Source organism: Myotis brandtii, unplaced genomic scaffold (assembly GCF_000412655.1).
Source record: "Myotis brandtii unplaced genomic scaffold, ASM41265v1 scaffold185, whole genome shotgun sequence".
In the NCBI taxonomy this organism is placed as follows: Eukaryota; Metazoa; Chordata; class Mammalia; order Chiroptera; family Vespertilionidae; genus Myotis; species Myotis brandtii.
This window is the reverse complement of record NW_005356870.1, coordinates 6,673,179-6,687,005: the sequence shown is the minus strand read 5'-3', so window position 1 is coordinate 6,687,005 and position 13,827 is coordinate 6,673,179. Positions and strand designations below refer to the sequence as shown.

Sequence of the window (13,827 nt, the reverse complement as noted above, 5' to 3'; positions counted from 1 at the left end):
AGCTAATGGTCTTTGCCGAAAGAAGAGTTAACTTGGGGTTTTAGTTTTTAAAAAGGAGGAACAAAAGATGACTATGACTTCTAGCTTAGTTGACTAAATGAGTACATTGTGACCTTTAATGGGGGAATTCTAAATGGCAATTATTCAGAATTTTGATTATGTGAGACGCCAAAGATAAAGCATGACATAATGTGTAGTTCAAATAAACAGTTACTATGCAAATGGTAATTATTTGATTTCCATTTTACTTGACTGGCTTCATATGAGGGAATATGCTAAGTTTTGTAGGAGAAAGTATTTTTATACATAAATGAAAATCTAAAATCAAATAGTATTGGAATGTTATAAAGATTATTATAACTGATTTTCACAAATTTCTTTTCAACTTGGATAGCTTAGGCATGAGGAAAAATAGCCTCTAGGCTCTAGATATTGTTACAAATTATAGGATTTGTATTTTTATAGAAAATGAATTTCTCAGAATGCCAGCTAACACTTTTTTCAATAAATGTATTTTCAAAATGCCATGGTATTTTCAGGGATGATATTGTTTCATCAGAATGGAAATTAGAATGAATAAGAGAAGTTTCATAAAATATGGCCCCCAAAATGGCTTTTTAGGTAATTTATTCAAGCATTCTTCCCTCAATTATACATATACCTCCACCTTCCCCCTCTCTTTTACTCCACAGCTGAACTTCAAGAAGTAGTCTATATTCATATTTTTCATGTCCTCACATTTATTCCTCAACTTACTTTGCCTGTCTGGCCAATTTCTGTAAGTGAAAGGACATGACTAAATATCTCACATGAATTCTCTGTTGCATTTGCATGCTTAGAAAACCCATCCTTCTTGATATTTTTCTCTCTTTGTTCTCTGTGACACTACACAATCCTGGTTTCTTTCATCCTTTTATGATAATATCTTCTAAACCTTTGGTGGCTTATTCTCCTCTATTCAGCCTTTAATTGCTGAATTTCTCAGGAGTTAGTTATACCTCTTATTCACTTCTCACCCTATCCTCTTCCCAAAGAACTTACATCTATGACTTCAATTTCCAGCCACGTGCAATGATCTGTGGCCCCTTCCCTTTATTTCAAATATACAGGCCAAACCTGTTCTCTAGACTGCAAGCACAAACAACCAATGTTTCTCAACCTCTCAAGGTGGATGTCTCAAATATATCTCAAACCAGTCATGTCCAAATAATCACGCTGCTAATCACTTCTATCAAACATGATCCTCTTCTAATGTTTCTATATACAATTTAATGAAATTATTATTCATTCAGTACACAAGTCAGAAATTCAGTAACATTTTTAACATTTACCTTTCGTTAGATCCCCATACCCATTTCTTCACCAAGACTGTCAATTATTACTTCTTTAAGTATCTCTTACATTTCTGTACTTCTATCTGTGCTGTCAAAACCCTAGTCGAAAACTACCAGCATCTCTCTCCGGGATTGTTGTAAAAACTTTGTAACGATTCCAACTACCATGTTGCCCTCTATAATCTGAAAAACACACCGGATCAAAAGTTCTTAGTCCTCAAATCTGTGAAGGAAGCATAGTACATTTTGAAGTTAGTTTCCAAAGTGCTTGTAGAAATGATGACCATTATTCAAATACACAACAAAAACATCTATCCACGTTACACATTATCATCAATAAACAGCATCTCCTGTTTGGTTGGAGTCAGTGGTTTGAGAGGTGGTAGAGCAAACAGTGAATGACAATCCCTATTTCCATTCCGCTACATCATCTGCTCTGGATCTGACCTTTCAAAACCAGACTCTCTCTTCTGGCTTTTCTCATTCAGCCTTTTCCAGATCATTCCGGGGTCATCTGAAAGCCTGGGAAGGCCCCGATGCACTTCTCCAATAAAGGTCAGAAAGTCTTTAGTATGAAGATGTTCATCTATTTTCTCTTGGAGGAGAAGTGACTCCAGTAAAGTCTTCTTTCGTTTCAGGAAGGCAGATTGAGCCAGTTCTGCTCTTTTTCTGTTACAATCAGGGCACCTAGAAGGAACGTGTTGCCTAACTGTTGCCGCCTGTTTTAGTGTTGCCATCACGTTTTTTAAATGGATTCTGTTCACAAGCTCGTCGGGGACAGTACAGTTGATGGCATCCATCTCTGAAGCCTCTGCATCCGATCTAAGCTGCAGCTTCTTATGTCTGCTGCTCTTCTTCCCTTTAGAGGTTGCTCTGTGATGCATCAGGTTTACCTTAACGGTGCAAAAAGTCTGCAGGGCATGCATTTGTTCATCAGACACGGGAGTGATTTCTGTTTGAGGGCAAGTGTCTGGTTGGTACCCTCCAGAGTTAGTTCCTTTCCCCTTGAGGTAGTTGATTCTTTTCTGACTAAACCTCTTTTCTGAAAGCTCAGATTGTTTATCTTGACATTCCAAGCGTGCAGTGGGCTCTCCACGCTCAGGTTTGCCCCCAGACACCTGCGGCGAGGGCAGCCGTCCTCCAGGGGAACTGAATGAACATGAAGTCTGTACCTCATCAGAGAAGGACTCGAAGGTCTCCTGAGAAAGGTCGTCCATGGCCCTGATGTCCGTTTGGGCCAATTCACGTGGTTCCTCGAGTTCCCCAACTTCTAGGCGGTTGGCCATCACACGGCATCAGACTCGGCTCCTCATCTGCTTTGCTTTGGTCAAGATTGGCTCAGGAACTGGTCAGGCCTGAGCCAGGGAGCACCGGACCCTGTGGGATTCCGCAGCTCAGCCCGGCTCCTCTTCCGGGTGGCGGGTGACGCCTTTTCGCTGCCTTAGCAACGCGGGGTGGTCATGCGCACTGGGTTCCGGCGCAGCGCTCCTCCCCTCCCCCGGCCCCACTGCGCAGACTCCGCCTCCGCAGGTCTCGCACGGCTTGCGCAGCGCTTTCTCCCTTGTCTCTGTGGCTGTTTTTAGTACAAAATCTAATAATCCTTGAAAAAGGGTGCAAACACCCTTCCCTCGGGGGTCAAAGAAGAGCACGTATGTGAGTCCAACAGGGAAAGGCAGTCTCCGACTAACCCGAGAAAGTAGTCCCCCCCAAAATAAAAATGATTTAAATTATTAAAAATAAATAAATAAAAATCCCTGTTGGCCAGAACGCGCAGGCAGAAACACGGAAACGTGTCTGCTCATCCTACAGCCAGAGATCACCTACTTGTAGACCATGCCTTAGGAAAGAATAGAAATAATGAGCCCATCCTGTAAACCCTGCGTGTCTCTCCCGCCTTTCTCCAGCCTCATCTTGCACAACCCTGTGTTCCCAAGACTTTGCAGGGTTTCTCAGATCACAGGTTCTCGGGGCCCCTCCCAATGGCACATCAACACCGCTCTTCCCTCTATGTGATCAATGACTGATGCTCCTCCGAATCCCTTTGCCCTGGGAAGGGTTGCACACCCACCGCAGCTCCCAAACACTTTGCACCCTTTCACAGCTTGCAGCCAGGTCTGAGTATTGGATGACTATTAGCAAATCGCGCCACTCAATTAAAATCTCCATGAGAGCAGACACCATGGCAGCGCTGCCAGGCACAGAAGGTAATCAATAAATAAATCTCTGTTGAGAGAGTGAGCTGAATGACTGCGGACACAGAAATAAGCATTCACTCTCCCGGGTCCGTGGGTTTCATGGAATAGGTATGACCAGCTCAAGGAACTTTAGTCTGTTCTTCTTCCCGAACCCCCCAAATTCAGCTGTTACTCATGGCATATCCTTTTACAACAGCTTTTAAAAAGCACAGTAGAGTGTACGAACAACTGTTCTCAAAAATTGTAAAACGTTATCTATGGAGACTGACTTTTTCTAGGTCTTAATAAATATCTGAGTCTTAGTCACTTATTTCAGATATTTCAGAACTGCAAGAGAATGGGCATCCTTGCTCCATTCTGTGTGTGTGTGTGTGTGTGTGTGTGTGTGTGTGTGTGTGTGGTGTTATTCAAGTCTAGCCAGATATATTTAATATTATTCCAAAAATGTTCACTTTGGCAAAGAGCCAAAAGTCTGCAATGTTCAAAAATCATCTCTCTAATATGAGCAAGATTCATAACAAAGAAAACAAGATTCCAACTTCATGTATTCAAACCAAATTATATATCATCATAAAATGTTGATCTTTAAAAAGAGGTATCAAATAATTTGTAGATAGTCTCAAGTAATTTCCACCATCTCAAAGGCTCAAGATTTCCTATCTTAATGTTTATTTTAACACCTTCCTCGTTCCCTGAATACACCTAATTAATCATAACACACATTATCCCCCAAAACACTGAGCAAGATAGCCATACTTAAAAAATAATGTATATTGACATTTTCTAATATGCTAACTATCTTTAAGGATAACTTTGTCCCAGAAGCAGGTAAGTTTGGGAGGAATATCCTGTAATTATCCAATTTCTTTGCAATAACTAGCATGACCTAGTAAACTGTTTAACACTCCAAAATATATAATCTAAGGAAGTAAAATAGCTCAACAGTACTATCATTATCAAATAAGATTCATAAAGACAAAGGTCAAAGTTTTGTTTTAAAGATAGAATCTATGACCCTTTGTACAAACCTTACACTCTTTACTTTCATTTCTAAGTCTATCACAGAATAAAGTTTAAAGGAAACTCTACTTAAAATCCACACTCTTTTGTTATCTCTTTTCTATATATGAAATAAAAGTAATATTTGCCTCCGATCTTCCTTCTATACGAGAATTTTAAGTGATGCATATGTAAAAATAAAAATCTCAGACCATTATATAAGCACTCCTGGCAAGAAATCTATATTCCATATTGTTAAGAGAGATTGCTAAGAGATCTTTGAACAAGTATAATGTCTTACACTATTTTTCAATTAGATATTTCAAGTGAGAAAATAAAACAGGAATGCATAAAGGGGGAAAAGGGTGGAGAGTTGCAACTCTTATATCTTACCTAAAATCTCTTTATACTACACTACTGGATACAAATCACTCCAACTTGCTATACTGAGAGCAGATTTAATCAAGATTTGCAAGAAAAAATATAGTACGATATTTTAAGTATTCTATTTGCATTGTTTTTATCAGTAAAAGAAAGACCAAGGGATTGACAGAAAATACTTATAGCTTTCCCAGAAAACTCACAGTAACATTTCAGTGTCTCAATAACTTTGTTTTATAATCACTTACTCTTTATTTAGCAAATATCCATGAACCTTGGTATAATCATTTTTTTTGGCAAAACTAAAACTAATTATCTAAAATTAATTAACTAAGACCAAATTATTCAATCAATACTCAAACATACAAAGAAAATGCATTTTTATTTCTTGTTATAAATGCGATCTTCTTTACAAGGTCTCACCCATTTTGCCCATTTCGGTAGCTATGAAAGACCATTAACTTGATAATTAATAATATCCTAGACATTCTCGTGTCAGTCTCATTTTGGCAAATATTCAATCAATGCTAAATTTAACTCCCTAATGAACTATGTACACACTATTTCCCAAGATGGTGTGTACATAGAGGGAAAACATTTAATATCTTTGGGGCATTTGGTGTTTAGGGCCCTAACTTGGTGCGTTATCATTCTGCTGGCCTTCATGGCATAGTGCATGCGGTCCTTGGGTTTGTGCTGTTTTAACCAAAGTGCAATTAGTCAGACTCCTTCCAGGTTCCTGACAAAGGCCAAGGCTAGGAACTTGTCAAAACCTCTCCTGGCTATCTTGACACCCACTTGTCTTGACATCCACTGGTACTTTGGTTCCCTCTTGGAAGCTGGCTCTGTTTCTTTCAAAATCCTGCTGAGAAATGGCAGAGGAATAAAGGAATGTGCTCTGGCACTCACAGCATAGCCTAGAGCCTTGCCATTCCACCATCTCTCAGGAGACTTCCTCTGGCAAGCTGTTCCTCCAGAAATTCCAAGCATCTTGACATCTCTTAGGGACCCATGGGAATGCCGGGGTCCTTTGTAGACCACATTGTGGCGGGGGCTGCCTGGGGTGAGAGTAGGAGGGGATAGGAAGGAAAGAGACGAATCAGGTGTCCCTCCCTAACCACACTATGGCACTCGTTTTATTGTCCTGCAGTCATCGTTTCTGTCCTCATAGGTCTTAACGGGGAGCAGAGCAAAAGCTCTTTTTCCAGCTTTTCCTCAATCATCAAATACGCTTTGTAGCTTGAAGGCTTAGCCCCAGAGAAGGGATCAAAACAAACCAGTCTTCCTGCCTGATTTCCTTTCTCGCTCATCTCTCTCGTTGGAGGGAGACAGGCACACTTTCTGCTTCTTCCTGTCTGGCAAGCACTTCTCCCCGGTACCATAGCGTCCACCTTGACAAGGTGGCAGCTGGCCTATACCCCTTCCTGGAGCCATTGTGCTGAGCAGGGCACCAAGATGAAATCTAGTTTATGAATAAGGGAAATGACATTTACAGATCCTTCAAAAGTAGTCTACCCTTTACATAAACTCCATGGCAATGTACTTGCTTCTGTAGACCAACAAAATGAAATGTTATTTCCTCTCCTAAGAGGCTAAGTGAGTGCGTCAGAAATCTCACCGTGAGAAATCATTTTTGTGGAGTGAAGAATCTTATATCACTTTTGATAAAAAATGATTTCAACATACAGTGCAGTAATTGTCCCTTATTAAAAAAAAAGATTTTACATCTCAAATATCCCAATCTTTTCCATCTTTTTTCCTTCAGTTTTATTATTTTTTAATTGATTAATTGCCTTCTGAAGAGCTGCTTTTACTTTAATAGCTATTGTTTCGCAAAGATCATATGTTTACTGTAGATACTTAAAAAGATAAAGATATGAGGGGTCCCGGGTTTGATTCCAGTCAAGGGCACATACCTGTATTGCGGGCTTGATCCCCAGTGGGGGGCGTGCAGGAGGCAGCCAATCAGTGATTCTCTCGTCATTGATGTTTCTATCTATCTCTCCCTCTCCCTTCCTCTCTGAAATCAATTTTAAAAAATAAAATTAAAAAAGGATAAAGATAAGCCACAAATATTGATTTTAAATAAAAGTTACCTGAATTTTGACCTCCCAAAGATAATCACTAAAAACCAGTGGTTCTCAACCTTGGCTGCACATTAGAATCACCTGGGAATCTTTTTAAAATCCTGATTTCTGGGCCTCATCCTCCAGAAATATTTTCCTCATATTTTTTCTTAATAAAAACTAGATTATATTGAATTATGGGTTTATGAACAATGTATTATATGAACATTTTCCATTCAATTTATAAAAAATTCTTTTCACATAATTTTATTTTATTTTAATATGTTTTTATTGGTTTTTTAGAGAGAAAGGCAGGGAGAGCAATAAAGAGATAGAAACATCCATGAGAGAGAAACATCAGCAGTCACCCGCATGCCCCCTAATGAGGACTGAGCCCACAACCCAGGCATGTGTCCTGACTGGGAATCAAACCAGCTACCTTTTGGTTCAGGGGTCAAGGCTCAACCATTGAGCCATACCAGCCAGGCTCAAGATAATTTTAAAGGCCTTATTGCATTATTTGACTTAAGCACAGGTATTTCCAGTTTTTTGCTTCTAAAAACTATTGGAATAAACAGTCCTCTAGCTAATTTTTTATACACATTCATAGCTATATATTTAGGATAAATTCTAGAACTTGTAATTGCTAAGTCAACATGTATGCATAGCCCTTGCTCAGTTGGCTGGAACACATCTGTATAGAGAAAGGTGGTGCTTTGGATTTCCGGTGAGGGAAACACCTAGGTTTTGGTTTGATCCCCAGTCAGGGCACATACAGAGGAAGCCATTCAATATTCTCTCTCACATCAATGTTTCTCTCTCTCTCTCTCTCTCTCTCTCTCTCTCTCTCTCTCTCTCATCAATAAACATATTCTTGGGTGAGGATTAAAAAGAAAGAGTATATACAATTTTAAGGCTTTTGATATATCTGTACCTCCTCCTCACTTTAATCTGTTCCTGAATATTAAAAAATCCAAAGTATTTCAGAGGAAAGGTGGGTGGGAGCGGGGGTGGAGGGAGAGATTACCTTTAACTGGGAAATTTATATGCATATATGCATAGCTCATGGACACAGACAATAGTGTGGTGAAGGCTTGGGAGGGGCAGGTGTGGGGAGGAGGGGGACATCTGTAATATTTTCAACAATAAAGGTAGAATTTTTTTAATCTAAAATATAATTTATTATCCCTAAATACTCTAGTAGGTAAGGCCTTTTTTAAAACATAACCAATTATGATAATCATATCTAAAACTCATAATAATTCCTTAATATCATCTAACAATTATTCAGTAGTCAAATGTCTCTGATTGTCTCAAAAATGCCTTTTCACAGGTTGCAGTGTTAGAATCAAGGTCCATTCACAGCATTTGGCTGATAGGGTGCTCAAGGCTCTTTCACTCCACAACACTTCCGAAGTGCAAACAATTAAAAAAAAGAAAAGGAGCAGACAGAGACGTTTAGCTTTCTTCTTTGTGTCCACCATTATGTTCCCAATAGAAAAAAAAATCATTATTCTTTTTTAATTTCAAATTACAAAAAAAATGAATTTATTTGGGAATAGCAGAGGAATTGCAACTTGGGAAATACATGTTGTAACAAGCTACCAGGGAGTCCGTTGAGGGTATGGGGCAGGCGGTATTTATGGGCAAAGAGTACAGAGAGGGGGGAAGTTCATCCAGAGTCCAAGTAGTAAGTTTATTGGCTTGAATGGAGAGGGATTCTTACAGATGTTCATTGGTCAGGAGCTAAGTCTCATTCTTCTGTAAACTGGGCACTTTTGGGAAATCAGCCTTTCAGTTCTTGAGTTCTCATCTTCTGAGAGTCTCCGTGTTATATCCTTCATTTCCATTTTCTATTGAAATCCTTTCATAGTTGTAAGCATATCATGACTTTGTGACTGGTGAAGAATTCAATTTCAATAATTATAGTGAAACGCTCGACTGCTTCGACTAGCAATACTGTTTGCCTTCAAGGTGAAATGAAGTGGTAAATGCAAGACATAATGATAGTGTAGACGCTGAAAAATTTTTGTTTCTTTTTTCCCAAGTTTCTTTTTAACAAATATAAATCAATATACATTTGTATACCCTTTCTTACAAAAAAATATTCACCGTACCCTCCATATTGCTTTGCACCTTTTTTGTTTTTTTCTCTGAAAAATATATTTTGGATATCACTTCACATCAGCATGTAGACATCATCCTCATTTCTCTCTCTGACTGCATGTATTCCATTGTTGGATGTTACCACAGTCATTCCTACATTTTGATGAGAATTTTGTTCCTATGAGAAATCAAATTTGCCCAGCCGGCATGGCTCAGTGGTAGAGTATTGACCTATGAACCAGGAGGTCATGGTTCCATTTCTGGTTAAGGCACATGCCTGGGTTGCAGGTTCAATCCCCAGTAGGGGGCACTCAGGATGCAGCTGATCAATGATTCTCTCTCATCATTGATGTTTCTATCTCTCTCTCCCTCACCCTTCCTCTCTGAAATCAATAAAAACATACTAAAAAAAAATTACCAGAGATGTGGAACTTTATTTCTTGTGTGATGTATTAATTTGCTTTGGTTGCTATAATAATGTACCACAAACTAAGTGGCTTAAATAACACAGTTATCTCACAGCTCTGGAAGCTACAAGTCTGAAATCAAGCAATTGGGACTGTTGGTTCCACCTGAGGACTGCGAGGAATGAATATGCTCCAAGCCTCTCTCCTTGGCTTGTAGGTGGCCATCTTCATGTTCACACAGCCCTCTCCCTGTATGCATGTCTCTGTGTCCAAATTTCACCTGTGTATAAGGATACCAGCCATATCGGTGCCCAATCATATTAAGATAACCTCATTTTAACTTGATTACCTCTGTAAAGACTCTATCTCCAAAGACAGTCACTATATTTTGAGTTACTGGGGCTTAGGACATCAACTAAGAATTTGGGGAGGGGATACAATTTAGACCATAGCATGTGGTTTTCCTAAAAAACAGATTAAAGGCTAATTAGTCTGATGCTGGGATAAACTTTTAGTAAAAAGCTGCTTGTGGTTTGCTGAGAAACAAACATAGAGTTGTTGAATTCAGGGACTTAAGAAGAACAAACTCCTTTATAGATGTACCTAGAGCTACATTCTAGTAAGTAAGGTTGACTTTACCTGTATGTTAATGAAGAAGTACCTTTGTTTTAGATGAAGGCCTACAGGGGCCTTGAGAGTGCAATACATTTATTCTCTGACACTATCACGAACTTGACTGGCCAGTCTATGGAGTGATTCCTCAGATCTAGTGTTTTAAGTAAGAAATGATAGTTCTTATTAGGAAATAAGTAAAATTTAGAATTTAAATTTTGAACAAGTCTTTTTAAAAAAATTTTTTGGTGTAGTTCAGGATTTTTAATGTTTTGGGGCTTTAAGCAATGATTTCCCACTGCTCCATCCGAATGTCTGGTAAAATTCCAAACAAGTGTAGGTCATAAATTATTCAGTCATGTTAAAAACAATATCTCCAATATAGTTAAGGGCATCAATGGTGATATTATTCACAACAAATAATGTTACCTAGGAATTGTATGATCTCTTCTGCTATTTTGTCTTGAAATTCTATCATAACATAGTATATAGGTTTTCTAGCATTGACCCAATAGATAGCCACTTTATTTACGTTCCCTTCATTGTAGTTCTAATTCAGAGCCAATCATTCTTAGCATCTTTATGCAATTTTATGCAGCGAGGGCCCTAAGACTGTTGGCAATGTTATTTAAGACTGACCTTGGCATTTAGGAAATTAATATAAATCAGAACCTAAATATAACGTATTTCTCTTCAAAGCACAGAGGAAGTATTACATGAATTCAGAAAAGTTGCCGTTAATCTGAATTCGTGTTATAGAGTTTTGTGTTCTCCTTGAGGGGCAAAAGTGGCTCCGGATAACAGGGGAGCGACCAGAATCCACGGTGGTTTTCTTGAGAACTACTGCATAGAGCTATTTTTCTTCTCCTCAATATCTTTGCAAAACATTTTACTGTAATTTTTCTACTTACAAAGTAAGCTTTCACTGTAAAATGAATATTCATATGATTGCATAGGGTTGAATGACATAGAAATTGCACATAATCTCATTGGAGACCAATCTTGCTGTAAAACTGTGTTGTTGAAGTGTTCAGTGTAATCATAAAAGAATCACTATTCTCTGAAGAGACATCTAATGGAATAAATGGAGCTCACTGGCTCAACTTATTTTATCTCCTTATTTTAGATAGGCATTTTCCAAAAACAAACTCTATCAAAGAATGTAAGCCTGTTTCTTCAGAGCCTTCCACGCTTAACTTGAAAGCTGTCAACCCAGGAGGCTGAAACAGAGCAAGATTATGAAACCTGAGTGAATAGCTCATTCTTTGCGCCCATGCGCTTGCTGCATGCTGCCCCGTGGTACGAGCCTGGGAGGTATGCACTATGATAGCTAATGAAGCACTTCCTTTATGTCGCACTGACCAGAACTCTTATTTGAAGCCTGTATATTATGCCACGGAAATCTCACAATATCAGCCTTTGTTCTGGCTCGCAGTGGCTGTTTCTTGTCTTTTTCTGTGGCTAAGTCTCATGCATCAAACTTGATAGACCCGTTACTAATAAGTGTGGCTGGCATTAAGCTAAATGCTGCTGTTTGTAAAGTTGTTTTTGCTTGTTTGTTTTGTTTTGTTTTTGCCTCTCCCCTTTTTATTATAGGATCCTCAAGGCCAAGATTTTATCATTTTGAACCACTTGGAGATAAAAAGCTTGGAGGTAAAAGCCACTGAGTCTCCTGTAAATCCCTCCTATATGTTGAGTATAGTGATAATAATTAATATTGTAAGAACAAAAAACAAGAACAAAATTCATCCAGAATGAAGAGAATGGTATCAAATGAATTGATATTAGCTGCCTAATTCTAAATGTAACTGAGAAGTATCAAAAGAGGTCCACTTGTCATATTTTAACATATTATTCTCATACTGTGTTATCTGATGAGAAATTTTCCATCCTTTAACTACTATTAAATAGGCATGTCCCAATGCCAGCTTTGATAAGGTGGGCCTAAAAAATAATCAAGAGAGATGGCCAAAGCTTTCTATAAACATGTGTTTCAGTTAACCTAAACACAAACAAGAAAAGTTAAAATGTTCCTCAGAGCCTATAAATTTCAAAAAGAAAATATTATGAACTCCCTCCCCAAACTTAAGTTGTATCAAATCCTACATTCTTGTTTCTTATAATGTAAAAATGACAGAAACACCCATCTCTTGGGGTGGTGTTAAGTATTAAGTGAGATAACACAGACTAAGGTTTATTGCCTGATATGGGGTAGGTGTTGTAGTCACCATCATCATTATAATTCTGGAGTAGATTTAGTAGGAAACCTGAAGACTAAGATCCTTCAAATACTGGCTCCTTTATTACGAGTTACCTAATTTCTTTTTTAATATAGTTGTGTGTGTGTGTGTGTGTGTTTTATATATTTCAGAGAGGAAGGGAGAGGGAGAGATAGAAACATCAATAATGAGAGAGAATCATTGACTGGCTGCTTCTCCATGCCCCACACTGGGGATCAAGCCCACAACCTGGGCATGTGCCCTGACCTTGAGTCCAACCATGACCTCCTGATTCATAGGTCGCTGCTCAACCACTGAGTCATGCTGGCTGGGTGACTCAACTAATTTTTAATAAACATGTTTTTCTTTTCTGATTCTTAAGTTTTGTATTTGTATCTTAACTTCCTGATATGATTGTCCAAAGCACTAGTAAAGTTAATATGTAAAAATACTTTGAACAGTAAATAACTACAGATATACAAGTTACTTCCTCAAATGAAAAAAAATGAAGTAATTAAAACACATAACTTTGTGGTCCCTAGTATCTCTACATTTCTACCATCTTAATATTTTTTCTGATCTTCTGATCTCCCAATTTTAGTGAGAGTATCAAAAATTTCTAGTCAACAGAATATAATGCCAGAAAAGTAAACCTCACAATGCCAGCAGAGATCAAATTCTGTCCTCTCCTTTGCTAAAATGTATGCACCAAATTTGTTAAACTCTTCAAGTACACATGCATGTCCCTACATAGAGTTTATTTTGTTTTCCTCCTTTTTCTTTATATTTTTAGATTTAAAATGTTTTTTATCAAATTTTCTAATCTTTGCTTAAGGAAAATAGATTTTGTGAATAAAGCTATAACCTGAATTAGCTTCAGATTTTTATTTCATCTTAGAAAACATGTAATGGCCTTATAACACAATATTATTAGTATAATCAGAATAATAATAACATTAATGCATTTTGTCAGAACTGTAGTGTTTCCAATAGTTGCTAAATCACTTCTCCCTACCAACTACATACTAAGATATTTTTAGAGTATTCTTTTAAAAAACTATTGAATTCTAACAAATCATTCTGAGATGTATTTCTGTCCCTCACCCGTTTCTCACCCAATACTTGTAGTGTTTATTGTCTTTAGGAGCAAAATTTTAGTTTTGGAGTGGAAATTGTTTGGAGTGGGAATTGAAAACTACAAATATGATTTCTGCCAATCTTTTAAAGGTTGTATGTAGATCTTAATTTCTAAAGTATTTCACTATCTCACCGAAAAAGGTATCTAGGCAAATGTCTATTTTATACTTGACAAGAATATCTGAAGAAAATGATTAACCAAAGTAAAGGCAAATTCCATGTGAGATTGTCATGCTATCTTGTCAATAGTTTTGGCAATTTATGGCTGAATTCCAAATTCTCATCTTGATTAGATGCTTCTCAGGATAGGTACTATTTTTCCCCTCTATTTGGCATGCCGGCCCTGCTGCACCCCCAATCAGTTCTAAAAT

The 13,827-nt window shown here is 37.9% G+C and overlaps 1 protein-coding gene across 1 annotated transcript; it reads right to left on the bottom strand.

The window, feature by feature from the left end:
* Positions 1-530: 530 nt before the first annotated feature.
* LOC102246931 (chromosome unknown open reading frame, human C8orf48) lies at positions 531-2,780 on the bottom strand. The gene has a single exon (XM_005864065.2). It carries the CDS (start codon positions 2,618-2,620, stop codon positions 1,757-1,759), a length of 864 nt encoding a protein of 287 aa, XP_005864127.2. The 5' UTR covers positions 2,621-2,780; the 3' UTR covers positions 531-1,756.
* Positions 2,781-13,827: the final 11,047 nt, after the last annotated feature.

What these genes read in the sequence shown, in the direction of transcription:
- LOC102246931 (XM_005864065.2), bottom strand. Translation starts at nt 2,620, where the DNA reads ATGGCCAACCGCCTAGAAGTTGGGGAACTCGAGGAACCACGTGAATTG.